Here is an 18,507-nt window from a genome sequence, read left to right as displayed (position 1 = left end):
TTGACTACTGCTGACTACTGGTGTGCCTGCCCTTACCTCCATGTTGCCTATTGCTGGGCCTTAACTGACATCCATGTTGACTACTGCTGTGCCTGCCCTTGCCTCCATGTTGGCTACTGCTGGGCCTTAACTAGCATCCATGTAGACTACTGCTGGGCCGTGACTGGCATCCATGTTGACTACTGCTGACTACTGATGTGCCTGCCCTTGCCTCCATGTTGGTTACTGCTGGGCCTTAACTGGCATTCATGTTGACTACTGGTGTGCCTGCCCTTGTCTCCATGTTGCCTATTGCTGGGCCTTAACTAGCATCCATGTTGACTACTGCTGTGCCTGCCCTTGCCTCCATGTTGGCTACTGCTGGGCCTTAACTGGCATCCATGTAGACTACTGCTGGGCCTTTACTGGCATCCATGTTGACTACTGCTGACTACTGGTGTGCCTGTCCTTGCCTCCATGTTGGCCACTGCTTGGCCTTAACTGGCATCCATGTTAACTACTGATGTGCCTGCCCTTGCCTCCATGTTGGCTACTGCTGGGCCTTTACTGGCATCCATGTTGACTACTGCTGACTACTGGTGTGCCTGCCCTTGCCTCCATGTTGGCAACTGCTTGGCCTTAACTGGCATCCATGTTGACTACTGCTGGGCCTTTACTGGCATCCATGTTGACTACTGTTGACTACTGTGGTGCCTGCCCTTCCCTCGATGTTGGCTACTGCTGGGCTTTAACTGGCATCCATGTTGACTACTGCTGTGCCTGCCCTTGCCTCCATGTTGGCTACTGCTGGGCCTTAATTGGCATCCATGTTGACTACTGCTGACTACTGGTGTTCATGCCCTTGCCTCCATGTTGGATACTGCTGATCCTGCCTGGCCTCCATGTTAACTAGTGTTGCTCCTGCCTGGCCTCCATGTTGGTTACTGTTGCTCCTGCCTGGCCTCCATGTTGGTTATTGCTGCTCCTGCCTGGCCTCCATGTTGGTTATTGCTGCTCCTGCCTGGCCTCCATGTTGGCTACTGCTGCTCCCAGGAGTTCTCTGTGTGCTCAATGCCATGCAGTGTTTGGCCTACTTTTGGGGAGCCTCACTTGCTTCCTCACTCACTTTTAATGGTTCTCTGTGTGCTCACTGCCATTCTAAGTCTGGTATAATTTTTGGAAGGCTGACTTGCTACCGTTTCTACCTTGTTCACTCTGTCATCACCGCTATGCTGTATCAGGCTGAATTTTTGGGTGGTTCATGACATGCTACCTCTGTTTTAGGCTATGTTCACACTACGTAAAACTACGGCCATGGTTCTCGCCGCAGAACTATGGCCATAGTTTTGGCGTGTGTAACATAGCCTTATTTTCAATGGCATCCCGGCTGGAGCGTACACACATCGTATGCGCTCCGGCCGGGATCCCATGCGGCGCCGTAAAAAACTGACATGTCAGTTTTCTGCGTCCGGAGGTCAGTGAATTCCAGCCGCAGAAAGACCTGTCAGTTCACACAGTGAAGCGAGCGGCTCCGGCCACTCGCTTTACTGTGGGCTATGGGAAGCTCTGATCCGGGAGCACGCTGATGCGCCCGCATCAGAGCTCTGCGGCCGGAAAGATCAGCCAGCCAGTATTTAAGTACCGGGCCAAGACCGGCCATCCCATGACCCAGCCGGGGTCACGGAACGGCATGGGTGTTCACGTAATGTGAACATAGCCTTAATGGTTCCCTGTGTTCTCACTGCCATGCTGTGTCAGGCTGAGTTTTTGGGTGGTCCCTATGCCTACCTCTGTTTTAACCAGGCTGTTGCACAGAATTAGGCATAATGGTGCCATTAGGCAGCCTCAGAGGCATGCATACATGCTGCCCCTGCTGTTTCCTGTCCATTTCCGTTGTGTTTCCATCAATTTCTGAGGTTGAAAGATTCTCACACGACCTTCTCTCTACCTAACTTGAGTCTCCTGCAAAAAAGCTTGAGTCTCCCATTGACTTCAATGGGGTTCATTACTCGAAACGAGCACTCGAGTATCGGGAAATACTCGTCTCGAATAACGAGCACCCGAGCATTTTAGTACTCGCTCATCACTAGTAAGACCACTTCTTTTTCTTACTGCTTCTCTCTCTACATATCTCTGTGGTGGCTGCATAAAAACAGTGTGAATCAGGCTTTAGTTTATCTACTTCGGTCTATGGAATGTATAGTATGTGTCACTCATACAGTCTCCAGAACTCTCTGAAATAAAACGACTGTTCAACACAGACTCTTTATGCAGAGAAACTCATATGTGCGTGACAAAATATTGCATGTCATTACATGTAAGCTAACTTTTTCCCTTGCTCTTATTATACCACACCATTGTATTAACACTAGGAAAATAATCACTACATTGTGAATTTTTTTTTTTTTTAAATTAACAAATTGATGTGTGTCACAGCCGTGGCGGCGCCCCGCGCTCCGAGCCACCGCCGCGACCTCTCTCCGCCCCATGCAGCCGCTGGGGTTCATGTGCAGGGACCCGGCGCTGCTACCTGTTCGGCCCCGGGGGGCGCCTTACCTCCCCCACTCCTGTCTCCGTCTGTGCCGGCCGTCGCGCGCGTCCCCGCCTCCTAGGGCGCGCACGCGTCGACTGTCTCAGGTTTAAAGGGCCAGTCCGCCCCTAATTTGAAGTTGCACCAATCACTCCCTATAAATCCCAGCATGCCCTGTCCCTCGTGTTGGAGCCTCTACATGCTTTCCATAGCGTTTGGCCCAGCTCCCTGTTGTTCCTGACCTCAGTCCTTTTTCCCAGTTCCTGTCCACTGTCCCGGTCCCTAGCTCCTGTCCGCTGCTAACCCGTTGTTTCCTGAGTACTGTCTGCCACCTGCGGTTACGCCTACAGACCTCTGCCTGATCTTCTGCCTACTGCTCCTGCCACGCCTCGCCTGCTGTCACTAGCAACCAAGCCAGGGGTAGCGACATGGGGGTCGCCTGCCGCTGCAAGTCCATACCGCCTTGCGGCGGGCTCTGGTCAAAACCAGCGGCCCCTTAGACTCCGCTCCCTGGTGCGGTTACTACCATCGCTAGTGACGGTTCAGTGGATCCATGACTCCAGGCGTTAGTGTGATGCTGGAAGAACTGAAAGTTTTTAAATCTTTGTGGGACTACACTTCGGGATACAGCAACATAGAGTACTTCTATATACTTTATTGCACTGCACGTTTACAATGCAAAAATAATGACATCGTTAACTGATCTTTATTCAAATATCTAAGATCTGTATGCATTTGACCCCGAAAACTTTTTTTATTATAGTAAACACAATGTCTTCACTTTATTTTCTATTTAAAATGTATTTTAAGTAGTGTTATTTATTTAAGAATACTATCGATGTCTCTAGGGGCCTTCACACAAAGCAATACAGCACTGAACTGTTCTTCTTAGTTTAGGCTTTTATAATTGCTTTTCCTGTGTTCTGCCCATTGAGCATTCCAATGAATCCAGATGGCATGTTCTCAAAACCATTGGTGATGTGTTCATGATATTTCACCTTACCCTATTAAGAGATATAAGAACATCACGTTATCATTAGGGCGTTCAGTGTCCCACCGAGTGTTGAACATTGTGTTGGTTGTCAGACATTGCTTCCCATGCACTAAGGATTGTAATGTTTACATTCCATTTAATATTTGTGATACTGTTGGTTTCTTCTCCCCCGTTTTTCTCTCCACCATACTTCTCCCCCCTACTTCTCTCCTGTGCTTCTCTCCCCCATACTTCTCCCCCCTGCGTCTCTCCCCCATACTTCTCCCCCCTGCTTCTCTCCTGTGCGTCTCTCCCCCATACTTCTCTCCACCATAGTTCTCCCCCCTACTTCTCTCCTGTGCTTCTCTCCACCATACTTACCCCCCCTACTTCTTTCCTGTGCTTCTCTCCACCATACATCTCCCCCCTACTTCTCTCCTGTGCTTCTCTCCACCATACTTCTCTCCTGTGCTTCTCTCCACCATACTTCTCTCCCCCTGCTTCTCTCCACCAAACTTCTCTCCGCTGTTTCTCTCCCCCATCCCCATGTTTCTCTCCCCCCTGCTTCTCTCCCCCATCCCCATGCTTCTCTCCCCCCATGCTTTTCTCCCTGTCTCCCCCATCCCCAGGTTTCTCTCCCCCATGCTTCTCTCCCCCATCCCCAGGTTTCTCTCCCCCATCCCCAGGTTTCTCTCCCCCATGCTTCTCTCGGGCCGTAGCGCAAACGTTGATTGGATGCGTGCATCACAGCCCACCGCAGCGCACCACGCTCCCGGTCTCCACTGATTGGATAGGAGGAGCACGTCTGGGTGCTACAGGCGGCCAGTAGGGGAGGCGGACAGCAGCCCACAGTATAATCCGCCACTGATCGCTGTGCATTGCCGGGGAACAAAACACAGGGGCACCATAGTTTGGGGAACTTTTCCCGCGGCACACTGGTTGAAAATCACTGGTCTACAGTGTGTTCCCTCTGGAAAAGACTTTTTACTCATAAACTAAGCTGATTTATCTCTAGCAATGTGTAAATCTAACATTACTATGCCAGGGTATGTTCGAGGAGAAACAAATATCGAGAGCACAGATTTTGCAGCTCCCCCAGCACTGATCCAGCTCTTGGACCATAGTAATGACTTGCAGAATCCTTCACACCCATCTAATTGTGCACCATGACCACCTGTGGCACCACAATGCCCAGCCAGCCTACAGACTTTGTTCCCCATACAGAGCTCCCTACTGGGCTGTGCACTACAGGTATAACAAAGAAAAACAATATGTAGTTATTATTACCACTCAAACAGTAACAGGTAAATAGTGTAAGGTATTTAAAGAAAAATAATTGCCTTATTAATATTAAAGAGCTCTTCTGACATATCTGTTTTACCAAATACACAGGGCATTAAATATTTCTGGAGCACCTGTGGGCTATGCATTGTGTTATCCCTATGTTATTTCTCTTGGAACTGTACTAATAATTTGACAACTGGGTTTAGAGCTTGCTGCCAAGAGTTATGATGTGTAGTTCAGCTTGAGATTTTGAGGCCTGCAGGCTGAGTTGCAATGATAAATAATAAAAACTGTAGAAGGTTTCATAAAAGGGCAGTTTGAGGCATATAATTAAAAAAAAAATTAAAAATGTCTTGAAAGTGGCAAAATTACACAAAAACTATATACACTCACCAGCAAAAAAAATGCAGAAAATGCCAGATTGCTACAAAACTTGGCATGCAGCTATGTCTCAGACAGACAGAAAAGAGATTACAAGAGTGTGGTCTGACTAGACACTGGATTTTACCACATCATACTGTAAAACTTTATTGCTGGCCTATAAAAAACAACTCACAGAGGCCACTTTTGTGAAACATACCTCTTTGTGTGGGATCTTTGTGCATTGTACTGAGAAATACTGAGAAATACTGAGAAATTTGAAATGCAAAAATGAACACTGGCCGTGTCCTCAAGGCAGTTGGGCAGGAAACCTGGACAATTGCAGTTAAAACAGATATAGGACTACAAGCATATTACAGCATTTTTCCAAGATTTGTCGGAAAAAAAAGCTGCAATTTTGTTCTTCATCAACAGGTTATAGTATTGTGTGTCATCATGTCCTTGCAGATAAAGTGTACATAGTAGAATGTAATAGGGAAAGCATAGGGGCGGGTGGGGGGCTATAAGGTACAAAGAAAAATTTATGTGAGGGGTAGCATAGGCAGCAGTATATGAGAGACAGTGGTATGGGAGCAGTATATGGTGGAGCAGGGGCGTAGCTAGGGGTTCAGCCTAGGGGGGGCGAGCGAGTCTCAGTGGGCCCCCAACAGATTATGTTACCCATAGGGAACCTCAGTAGATGACGATGCTTTCCGAATAATAAAGGGTATTTTCTACTACATTATTTATAGTGAACAGGGACTGAGAACAGTGGGAAAGACTTTCTACATGTCACATATATAACCATGTACAAATTAAAGGGGTTATCCAGCATTACAAAAACATAGCTGTCTTTCTCCAGAAACAGCGCCACTCACCTCCAAAGCTTGGATGTGGTAGTGCAGATCAGTTCCACTAAAAGTGAATGGAACCAAGTTGTAGTACCACACACAACATAGGGGCAGCTATGGCGCTGTGTTTGTTTCCTAATTAGCCATCCTTCCATCCATCCATTCTTCTATCTCTTTATCTCATATCTATCTGTCTAATTTCTATTGGGCAGCATGAGGACAACACCATAGCTGATGGTCAGTGACCAAAGAGGCAACACCTGAAGGGTGAACCCGCAGTACCAATAGTGTAAATGTATAGTACAAATGTAAGGTAATAATAAATAGTCCCATGAAGTCTAAGGCAACTATACTAAATAACCTATATACAAAAAAGCCAGACTACTGCAACATAACTAAATGGTATAATTACTGTATGATATCTATTTACTATAGATTATTAACCATTGTTGATGGGCCTGGCATGGGGCACACACAACAGTTAAAGACTGCAGCAAATTTTAGGATGTGTAAAAAAATAATATTACACATATATATATATATATATATATATATATATAGTTAACATAAGACAATTTTACGAGTAATACCTTAACACCACCATCGCACCATAATGACTAATACCAGGGGGGGTCAAACTCACCGCCTTCCAGATTTTTAAAAATTACAATTCCCATTAGGCTTGAATAGACAAAGCACTGGGGGCGTATTCTCCGCATGAAATGTAATGATGTGTTTGTTAGGTGGTTTGCTTTTCCTTTTTCCTCTGTCTGGCTCGGCCATCATGCAGACTTCTCCTGGCGATGCCTCGTCTCTGCCAGACAAACATTCTAGGCATCTCAACAAGGCACCATCCCTATGTGTATTGCTCTACACTGTTACCCACTTTATGCCCTCATGTAGTATTTAGACGCAGTTTTAGCCCTCATATACTGTAGTTCCCTCTATGCTCTCATATAGTAAAAAGGCCACCATTTATACCCTAACATATTAGATTATCCCCCCTTTACCTCCATGTAGCAGACAGACCCTCCCTGTGCACCCCCATATAGTAGTCAGGCCCCTCCGTACCTTCATGTGAAATTCAGCTTCTCTGTGCATCCATATGGTAGTTAGACCTTCTGTGGCCCAATATAGTTATTATTTCCCTCAGTTACCATATAGTAGTAGTTAGGGCCCTCTGTGCCTTCATATAGAAGGTATTATTCTCCATGTAGGCATCCCCTCCAGCACCATCTCATGTAGGTAATCCCCCTAGTATCTATTCCTCATGCAGCCACCCCCTTCCCCAGCGGTAATCTCCCTGGTAATCCTCCTGGTGGTTAGACACCCCACCACCACCACCACCAAATGTACCTCAAAATTAGGTACCCTCTTTTCACTTAGCCAGCACATCCCATACCACAACCCCCATAGGTAACATCCTTTCCAGGAGTTAGCCCCACCCACCCACATAGGTCTCCTCCTCTATAATTAAGGAAAAAAAGCCATACTTACCTGCTGTGCAGTTGCAGTACTGTAGTCTTCTGATGTCAACTCTCTCCCTGCTCTGTAAGCACACAACTGACATCACTGAGGTCCCACAGCTCTAAGGGAGGGAACAGCCTCTTGTGGCCACAACAGTGATTGGTAGGGTGGAGAGCCTTTTTAATCACTGTGCCTCATTTAACCCTATGTTCTCTTCGAATCAGGCACAACATTCGGTAGCCGTGTGGGCCCCCCAGGAGCTCTGGTTGCTGGCCAGGGGCCACCTACAGCCAATAGACATTTGTTAAGTCTGTCTGCATAAGCAATAGCTTTTGCGGACAGCATTAACTGGTGAAATCATCAGTGGGCCCCCCTGCCTGTGTGGGCCCGGGAGCGACCGCCCCCTCTGCCCCCACCAAATTACGCTACTGTGGTGGAGCAAGCAAGCAGTATATGGGAGATTGGTGGGATTATGTATATGGGAAGCATATAACAAGTAACATAATATAACATATAACAGAAAATAAACACCACATTCTCAACTACACGCTTGGCAGGGCTCCTCCTGTGATGCCTTTGGATCAGCTGTTGAATGCTCTGGCAACCCACTCAGGCGATTACTACAGGCATTGTTCCGCTTCAGTCAGTGACTGGCTGAGTAGGTTGTCACTGCCGAGATGAGTCAATCTCAGATGCAGCAATTGGAACGTTTAACTTGGGGCCTGAAGGAGTCCACTCTCACAACCTTGTCTAGTAGAAGACCAAGCTTTCCAGGAATATAATTACAAGTATAGTTACTAAACCTCTAATCTCTTTTACATATAATATAAATATGTTAGGACCTGGCAGTTTAGAATTTCATACCTCTAAAATCCATTCCAAGAGTTGCTTCTGTGCTTCTTCATATATTGGTTTATCCTCATAGTGGAAAATAAGAAACCCCTCCATGCGCAGTTGTTTAAAAAGAATAAGTGGCTGTATATAAGGCCCTAGAAGTGAATTATTATAGTTATTTTCTGAAAATTAAAACTGAAGCATTTTATTGTGGGTGCTGTCATCTTGTAGCCCTTTCTTGATAGTTTTCCCAATACAGACACTTATCCCACTTGGCTGGACAACTATTCATAAATACAGACCCACCAGCCAGAAGCAATATTCATGCAGAGTCCTCTCCACAGCTGGAGCCATAAGGTCTATATGAATTCTATTTAAACTCTAGGAAATCTTTCTAAATAGTAAATTTTCATGACATCAGAAGCATGTGATCAGTCACATGCTGGGGGAGGAGTCACAGAGTAGGGCTTATTGACATATCCAGTGTTTTTTTGTGATTTTGTCCACCCCATGAAACGTCTTGCATCCGTTTGGATGCGCTGGTTTGGGGGTCGGGGAGGGGTGACAGGAGCGGGGAAGAGGCGGGAGCAGATAACAGGAGCAGATAACAAAAGCGGGGGGAGACATCCATGCTGCCATCCGCACTATGACCTTTCCTATTTTTTCACGGCAAGGATCATGCCACGGATCGTGGCACAGATGGTGTGAATGCACACACAGGATTTAATGGGCCCTAAAATTCTGCCACCACGGACATTTTTACAGCAAGTGGGAATAAGGCCTAACTTCCTACTAGGTATTAAACTAAGTCAGGGGCTTTCTGTATTGAAATGAATAGGTCTTTCTTTGTATGTACATAGTAGAGCTGTGTATTCTAGACTACCACTGCTCAAGGCCATTATGTTTGAGGTTTTGGGCTTGATGGTACCTGGTGGTCATGTTACAGGCTAATACTAAGCCCCTTAAAAGACATTAAAACAGAAGTAGGTAAGTCAGTGCCAGGTGCACCAACACTAACTTGCCAATATGGCACCATAGCTTTTCTGTGTTGGACATGGTGCGCCTGGTCCAGGGATTCTACTAACTTACAGCACATAGCTTTACAAAAACAGCATAGATCTGTATATTGTAGGCTACACTCAAGACTTTTCACTGTTGAGCTGTGGGACAGAGATGTCCTGTCATCTATATCTATACATATATACACAGTGCTCTACTACATATAGACACAGCAATACATTGATTTTAATACACACAAGTCCCTGCCACTGTTTAGTACCTAATAGGAAGTTGTACTGCAATTCCTCCCCCAGCTGGATCCATGGGGTGTGTGGAGCCTGGGGGAGCTCCTTTTGTTGTAGAAAGCTGAATGCAACATGCAAATAACATCCAGCTTCTTCTCCTGCTTAATGCTGATCACACTTATATCAAATCACTAACTGAAGAGTCAGGTGTCAGAGTCAGATATCTGCGTCGGGTATTAAATTAATAATATTTATGGTGAGTAAACTTAAAGCTTAAGGCGAATGTACCAACATACCCTCCCCTCTGACGCGCCTCCATAAGAATCAAGTCTGGCCGCACCACAGAGGGGAGAGGATGGTGCTTATAGTGCATAGAGTGGCCCGATTTGAATATCAGAAACCGACGCAGATAGCAGGAACCCAGCAGCAGTTTAAAAAAATAGACTGCGCCAGTAGATGTTTGCACCAGCAAGATAGTATGAAAATGTTTTCAATGATCCAAGTGGTACATTCACTTTAAAGTTACATTAAAAATATGTCTGTTTCTACTAGAAAATTGTCAGATATCATAGCCGCTATATGTATACTACAGGTCATACCTGGATGGCTAAATGTTTCTGGGCGGCACAAGGGAACTTGGACAAAATGCCAGCCCTCTCTGACATCACTTTTAATTATTATTTTTTTTTTTTGCTGGCTAGTGGCTGAGACTTTCTGCTTTGGCCATCCTCTACATGTGGCTTGTAATGTCACAAACTTTTCCTGCACCTTGACCCCTAGCCCATAGGCTAAGTATATAGGACCTCTCTCGAGCAGCAACAGACATGCCGCTAAATGCTAGAACCAGAGCATTTCAGTGAGTATGCACCCTAGGAACCTGCACTTAAAAGTATTACAGTCAAAGCGTCTATGGCTCTGGTATGTTACATGTACAGTAGAGAATATCTGGAGGCAAAATAATAAAATAGTCTGTTTCAATCTGTGTGAAGCTTAGCAAAGTTTTCAGTCACCTGTTTGAGGAGTGGAATCATTGTATGAGGAGACGCATCCACAAACCGCTATTCTTCCAAAGTCCTTCATCTGCTGTAGGGCAGCATCTGCAAACTTTCCCCCAACCTATGTCATTGCACAGGAAGCCAAATTAGGGGCACAATATAAGTTATATAAATATTTATTCCACAGAGTCAAAAAATAAGCTGTTTAGACATGCATGTGGTAGAAACCACCCCCCATTAGTTCTCCAATAGTCGTGTGATATGGCTAGTATTGTTTGGTAACATTGTGCGCCCACTTGGGTGTAGTTTCAGTCGCATGCAATCTTAAGTATGTGAAATATGGCCTAACAGTTGGGTTTAAACAGATTAAATAGTGCCAACTGAAAGCAATATATCATGACTAGAGATGAGCGAACCTCGAGCATGCTCGAGTCGATCCGAACCTGATCGTTCGATATTTGATTAGCTGGGGCTGCTTAAGTTGGATAAAGCTCTAAGGTTGTCTGGAAAACATTGATACAGCCAATGACTATATCCATGTTTTCCACATAGCCTTAGGGCTTTATCCAACTTCAGCAGCCACCGCTAATCAAATGCTGAACGATCGGGTTCAGATGGACTCGAGCATGCTCGAGGTTCGCTCATCTCTAAACATGACCTTGACATGTTAGTTATCATGGTCATTAGATCCCCCATACTTCATAGGCTGTATCCATGATTTACAGGCAGCTCTAGGGCTGAATCTATTTTCTCCAGGCAGCAGGATTCAAATGCCAAGCGAGTTCATATGAACTCGAACTTACTGTACATATGCTCATCTCTAATTTGTCAATGAATTCTTTTTTTCTTTATGGTAAAATGTGACATGCTGCAGTCATATACCCATAACTAAAGACTTTTTCAAGGTACTTTTGCAAGATATTTAAAAGTTGGAGACAAACTTCTTAGAAAAAGGCATCAAAGAGAAGAATGGAGGATAGAAGATGGCTAATCCATATGCAATGCACACAGAATGAATTGATCCTACCATCTCTAATAATCTGACTCTCTAGTGGCTGACCACACACTTCCACTGCATGGAAAATGTAGTACCCAATTTTATATGTAGCTATTCAAAAAAAAAAAAAAAAAAAAAAGAGCCAGTGGAGCCTCATTTAAGAGTCTCAAAACACAAGACTAGCCAAATATCCCTCCGGGAAGGACCCAGCTGAGGGGTGGTTCCTGTAGGGAAACAACCAAAACCACCATATTAAATGGCTCTTTTAGTAATGTAATGACAAGGGATAAACCAAGGCCAGGTATCCATCCACAGACAGCTGTTTTGTGGTATTGCCCCTCATCAGTGTGGAGCAGGATTCTGGCTAGGTGGGAGCAATGCCTAGTGGAGCCATATGAGAAACAGATCACTGATCTCAGAGAGACCAGCCAAATATAACACTGCCAGCTGCTGGTTAAGTCACTTAATGCAGCGAAATCCTAGGTGCATTGCTCCCTGGGAAACATGAATATGCAAAAAAAAAAAAATGTCAGTGGAGCCTCATTTAAGAGTCTCAACTAGCCAGATATCCCCCCCCCAAGAATGGCCCAGCTGGTGGGTGGCTCCTGTAGGAAAACCACCATTTTATATGTAGAAGCGCCTGGTAATTTCTCTCTACTATGCCTTACAGAAGAGAGCCCTGAGAAAATATACTTCTGGGAAGTGTAGTACTTTATACTCGCCATACAAATCACATCAGTGGATGCCCATGTAATATATAGGTGGAATCACCAGAACTAACGTTTGTTAGCATCTCTTCATGCCAGCTAAGGGAAGATTCTGAGGTATCACCCTCATGAAAGGCATAACCCTAGCAGGGCACATGCAAAGAGTTGCCTGGATCTAATCTAGGCCAGGACTTTTATACTCAGGTCTGTTTGTCTGGATAGAAAATGCAATGAACTGGACTTATTAAACAAAGATTTTCCCAAGATTATTACTTATTACCCATTCACAGGATAGGAGATATGCATGTAATGGGTAGAGTTCAAACCACTGGGACCTCTGCTATTGACAAGAATCGAGGTCCATGGTTCCCTTAGTAAATTAATTGTCATGAATACACAACTTTTATTGCTAATGAATGGCAGAATGTAGTCAGGTACATTTATGCTGATCCATTGTTCTGTCTGTGTGGGACTGCAGGAGAGCGTCATCTTCAGCAGTCTCATCGATTAGGAGCGCTCCATTTACCCAAAGGACAATCAATGCCTGTTCCCATGATTGTCAGAACCCCCACTTGTGGATGGGTGATAAGTTATAATCCTGAGATAATCACTTTAAGGAATAGTAATGGCCATTTATAATCCTGAGATAATCACTTTAAGGAATAGTAATGGCCATGCAGATAATTGTCTTAAGATTCTATAGTTTTCTTTCTATTCAAACAACATCATCATTCTGGCTAGTTTTATTGCTTAATTTCTTTTTGCATATTCAATTTGGGTTTATTTTTAAAACAAATGTTAATATATTTTACCTGCTGTTGGTGTGGTTTGTTGTTTCTTATCAGTTTATAACTTACATGCTCAAAATAGCAGTCATAGCCTTCTGGAGATGCCTTTTTCAGAGCTTCATCCAATGAAGTCACTGACTTGTAATTGAAAGCTTCATCAAAACCAATTTCCTTTAAGTATGTAACTTTTTCATCTGACCCAGTAGATCCTACCACTTTACAACCCTGAAAAAAATAATTATATATATATATAATATATATATATATTTATTTATATATATACACACACACACAAACAGTACATTTATATTAGAAACCCTGAAATATAAAATATGTTTCCCAAAGTATTTGTGCTTGTGCACTCCTCATACATCAACACAATTTTGTGACATGCGCAGTGCAAAGACTGTGCTGGGGCTAGATGCAATTAGAGGCCTGACAACCCAGGTGCTCTCATAGTAAATTCTGTTCCTTGTTTCATGAACTGTTATTTGTTAGTTTAATAGTGCCCATTGTTATCATGTCATTGTTCATATGGTTTTCTTGTCAATTATTTTACTCCCAAATTAGAACTTTTTTTCTCGTTCAAGGATAGGTTCTCTGAGATAAGAATAGTTTTTAATGTTCCCCTAAAGTTACAAAGGGTGGGAATGTCACCATATAGTACCATATCACTAAGGCTAGGTTCACACTATGTCAGAAGCTTAGTTTGGAGCCTCCGTCACAACAATTGCTGTTCGGCACTAACAAACAGTGCCAAACAGAACACTGCCCCAAATGGACACAAATGGAGCTCAACATACCCCTTTGACGTTAATGGGTTTCATCCAGTTTTTCAGCTCATATCCTTCACTTTTAGGAATGCAAAAAGGTCCAGTTAATGCACACACAACATACATTTATGGAGATATCCTGGCTGTTTAAACCCCTACATGTCACAACTGCAGCATTAAGGTAGATAGATGCTGGTCCACTCATGCCTCTGATGGTCACTACCCCCCATGATGGAATTAAAAGCTGCCAATGAACTGTCATGGCTGCTAAGGACCTTCTGAAGGCCTCTGTGGCTTCTGTGAACGCGATTCTATTTGACTCTGCTATAGGCAGGCAGTGAAAAGAGAACACCAGTGTGACATATACTGTACTGCAATATTTAACTGTACTGTACAAGTTGAAATAAAACCAGATGGTCGTCGAGAGGTTGCGTAAAAAAATAGTAAACCCCACACTGTTTTTTTCAAACATGTACAGTATGTCAAACATTTCAAGGCCTCATATACTTGTGAGTTGGGTCTAACAAATTTGTATACCGGTACTGTTACTTACCCTGATCTTAGCTATTTGGCCTACTACTGTGCCAACAGCACCAGCTGCAGAGTTTACAAGAAGCACTTCACCGGGTTTTGGATCACAGATTTGCTTAAGACCAATGTATGCTGTTACTCTGGTTGAAGGAAGACAGTAAATTAACACAGAATTACATATGTATATGCATGCACGCGTATCTCGGAAAGCATGAGCATTGTATTGTGGTTCACTATCTACAGTTTTCATTTACAAACGAGAGCCTAATGCCATAACTTAAAGGAAATCTCTCAGCTGCATTTCATGTTTTGAAATGCTGACACTACTAGATAGCGGTTAGGTCAGGGAGACACCTCTTACCTTTCAAATATCTTTCTGTTATTCCAGTGTGGTATAGGCCAGTTGGTATTTGCCTGACAGCTCAGCCAGAGATGGTATTGTCATAACGCCAGTGCTTGTCCAGCATACAGGTGTGATGGTGGTACCTGCTTTGTGTTGTTGCTGGCTGTAATCCCCCAATGGTCAGTGACCTTCTGGGTTGTTGAGGGTCCCCTGGGTTTTTTTCACAGTAGTCCTGAGTGGCAACTGACCCACCTGGACTATCAGTACTGCCACCCACAGAAAGGGGAAAAATAATCCAAGGTGTGCGGTTTGTGTGTGTATGGGTGCTGGTGCGTATAAAGTATGACTGAGTCCCAGTGATATAAAAATAGAACAGCTTTACTGTAAAGTTCTATAGTGGTACAATACACTTCAGTATAATAGATAAATCTTTACATAGACTTTAGTGCTGGAACTTGGTTGGGCTTGAGGAGGTGCTTAGAGAAGTAGAGTAGAAGAGAGGTAGTTGTAGTAGTGCTTGGAGAGTTCAGTAAAGAAGAGTTGGTCGAAGGAGCCTTGACCCAGTGTAGCAATGTACTCTGACAGATACCCGTGTATAGACTATTTCTGACCACCTTCTGCCATAGTGTCGAGCTACCCATCCTAATAGGGTGATACAAGCACCAGTCGTGGTTATCTGGGCAAAACTAAGTTTCTGGGGGTGTCCCAGTTACCTGCACTGCGAGATAGGATACGTAGACCTTATTTTGGTAGCTTTGTCCTATCCAGGCTAGTTCCTCTTGTGTTTCAGGATACTGCCCAGAACCTTTTAGACTGGTTCACGGTGTGGGTTAGGGTGTCCCTGGACTCTCCTCCCTGTGAGTGTTTATCACTGCATAGTAGATCTAGTGTAAGTACTGAAAGAACCAGATACTGAATCTAGTGGTGAAACTTTAAAGTAGCCTTTATCACCACTTAACCTGAAAGAATGAGCTTTTTGAGAGGTGCACAGAAGAGATAAAAAAAACACCTGTGGTGGGACACCACTCCGGAACATAGAAAAATGCTTTTATTATATAGTAAGAAAAGTCAGAGGATATCCTGATCTTCAGAAGAGCAGAAAGCGGTAACACTTCCTTACTTTCAACTCCAATACCTAACCCTGCTTGGGGCTTGGCTTCCAGGTGTCAATCAAGCTTGTAGGGGTAGAAATTAAGCATTCTAGATTTTAGATTTTCAAGAGCCTCTTTGAATCCTTGTACCAGAGAATGAAGCATTTCTCTACATCCTGGAAGCACAGCTGGATATATGAAAGGTAACATGTCTTCTTCACCCAATAGCTATTTACCAGTGTCAGCATTTTTAAACAAATATTACAGCTGGCAGATTCCCTTTAATATGAGACCTTAGGTAAAAAAAAATAGACAATAATGGATGTACTTTTAAAGCTTACCCAGGCATGCCAACTGCTCCAAGTGCCAGCGATTTTGGCAGTGATTCAGGCCAATTTGAGGGTAAAGCACGTAATCCTTTTCCATTGGATATGAAATGTGTGGTCCAGCCTGACTGTGTGACATAATAATCCCCTACAACAAAGGCAGAATTTTTGCTTTCCACCACCCTGAATTAAAAACGGGAAAATAATCAAATATAATATTGTTGAATACCATATAGAATTTACTCATGAACCTTGAATATATATTATACTGGACAATGTACCTGGCGCTGCCCGAGTATAAGGTGTCAGTGTGTTAATTAGATTTGTTCTAAGGTTCCCAGGAGGCCAAGCTAAAGGTATTGTTTCATCTGAGTTAATCATTGGAATTAGTGTATACCTGTAGTGCATAGTTGGAGGGGTTCTGTATACCCACAATGTATAGTTTTTAGGGGTCTCGCATATCTGTAGTGCATTGTTGGGGGGTCTGTATACCTCGAGTGTATAGTTGGGGGGGTCCTGTATACCTCGAGTGTGTAGTTGGGGGGGGGGCTGTATACCTGTAGTATATAGTTGGTGGAGGTCCTGTATACCTGAAGTATATAGTTGGTGGAGGTCCTGTATACCTGTAGTGTATAGTTTTGGGGTCCTGTATACCTGTAGTATATAGTTTGTGGAGGTTCTGTGCACCTATAGTGTATAGTTTTGGGGTCCTGTATACCTGTAGTATCCTGTATACCTGCAGGGTCGTATTTACCCGTATGGCAGTGTTATTCAGTCACAGTGTGTCGGTATTGGTCATGTCTGGTATGGCGGTGTTATCCAGTCACAGTATGGCGGTATTGGTCAGGTCTGGTGTGGTGGTGTTCTCCAGTCACAGTGTGGCGGTATTGGTCAGGTCTGGTATAGTGGTGTTATCCAGTCACAGTATGGCAGTATTGGTCAGGTCTGGTATGGCAGTGTTATCCAGTCACAGTATGGCGGTATTGGTCAGGTCTGGTCTGGCAGTGTTATCCAGTCAAAGTATGGCGGTATTGGTCAGGTGTGTTATCACAGTGTTACCCAGTCACAGTATGGTAGTATTCGTCAGGTCTGGTGTGGCGGTGCTATCCAGTCACGCTATGGTGGTATTGGTCAGGTCTGGTATAGCGGTGTTATCCAGTCACAGTATGGCGGTATTGGTCAGGTCTGATATGATGGTGTTATCCAGTCACAGTATGGCGGTATTGGTCAGGTCTGGTGTGGCGGTGTTACGCAGTCACAGTTTGGCGGTATTGGTCAGGTCTGGTATGACAGTGTTATCCAGCACAGTATGTTATTGGTCAGCACAGTGTTATTGGTCCAGCACAATGCACAGTGTTATTGGGCCAGCACAGTGTTATTGGTCAGGTCTGGTATAGTGGTGTTATCAAGCACAGTATGGCGGTATTGGTCAGGTCTGGTGTGGCAGTGTTACCCAGTCACAGTTTGGTATACCTGTAGTGCCCAGTATATACATGTACTGTATAGATGGAGTAGGGGGTCTACCAGTTATTACTGTGGATGTTGTGAGACAGCTGCCCTAGCAACCACAACTCCCTGTGAAAATGAAAGCAGTAATCCTATTGGTTGCTAAGGCTCCAACTGCCAACTGCCGTGTCTGCTGCAGCTAATTATATCACCTGTGTTTGAGGTGAGGAGATTTTCCCATTCATCTCTATGGGGCGCCGCTCTTCCCCCTCCCCCTCCCCTCCTGTACATCTGGCGGGGACGGGACCTTCGCAATAACCTTCCTGGGCACCCAATGTATCTGTGTGCCAAATTTGGGGTCAAACGGTTCAGGCATTTGAAAGTCTATTTGGGACAGACAGACAGACAGACTTTCATTTTTATTATATAGACTAGAAAATGTACCCGGCGCTGCCCGGGTATAAAGTGTCAGTGTGTATAGAGGGTCCTGTATACCTGTAGTATAGAGTTGGTGGAGGTGCTGTATACCTGTAGTATAGAGTTGGTGGTGGTCTTGTATACCTGAAGTATATAGTTTGGGGGTCCTGTATACCTGTAGTGTATAGTTTGGGGTTCTGTATACCTGTAGTATAGAGTTGGTAGAGGTGCTGTGGCAGTGTTATCCAGTCACAGTATGGTGGTATTGGTCAGGCCTGGTATGGCAGTGTTATCCAGTCACAGTATGGCGGTATTGGTCAGGTCTGGTATAGCGGTGTTATCCACTGACAGTATGGCGGTATTGGTCAGGTCTGGTGGTGTTATCCAGTCACAGTATGGCGGTATTGGTCAGGTCTGGTATGGTGGTGTTATGAAGTCACAGTATTGCGGTATTGGTCAGGTCTGGTATAGCAGTGTTATCCAGTCACAGTGTGGCCGTATTGGTCAGGTGTGGTATGGCCGGGTTATCCAGTCACAGTGTGGCTGTATTGGTCAGGTTTGGTATGGCAGA

General features: G+C 44.4%; 1 protein-coding gene across 4 annotated transcripts in view; it reads right to left on the bottom strand.

Moving 5' to 3' along the window:
* The window catches only part of LOC138785777 (prostaglandin reductase 1-like), an 83,961-nt gene that overhangs the window by 56,280 nt on the left and 9,174 nt on the right, over positions 1-18,507 (bottom strand). For 3 of the 4 annotated variants that reach the window (XM_069962093.1, XM_069962091.1, XM_069962092.1), the window contains exons 5-10: positions 16,089-16,256; positions 14,336-14,453; positions 13,079-13,234; positions 10,533-10,638; positions 8,309-8,433; positions 3,194-3,513 (exon numbers count right to left, since the gene is read on the bottom strand). In XM_069962093.1, coding sequence (XP_069818194.1) covers positions 3,403-3,513; positions 8,309-8,433; positions 10,533-10,638; positions 13,079-13,234; positions 14,336-14,453; positions 16,089-16,256 — 784 coding nt within the window. In that variant the 3' untranslated portion in view covers positions 3,194-3,402. Of the gene's footprint in view, positions 1-3,193; positions 3,514-8,308; positions 8,434-10,532; positions 10,639-13,078; positions 13,235-14,335; positions 14,454-16,088; positions 16,257-18,507 lie in introns of those variants that run through there. The other variant, XM_069962095.1, reaches the window with a different exon arrangement.

This window comes from Dendropsophus ebraccatus, chromosome 3, assembly GCF_027789765.1.
Source record: "Dendropsophus ebraccatus isolate aDenEbr1 chromosome 3, aDenEbr1.pat, whole genome shotgun sequence".
Taxonomy (NCBI): domain Eukaryota; kingdom Metazoa; phylum Chordata; class Amphibia; order Anura; family Hylidae; genus Dendropsophus; species Dendropsophus ebraccatus.
This window is presented reverse-complemented; position numbering and strand designations above follow the sequence as displayed.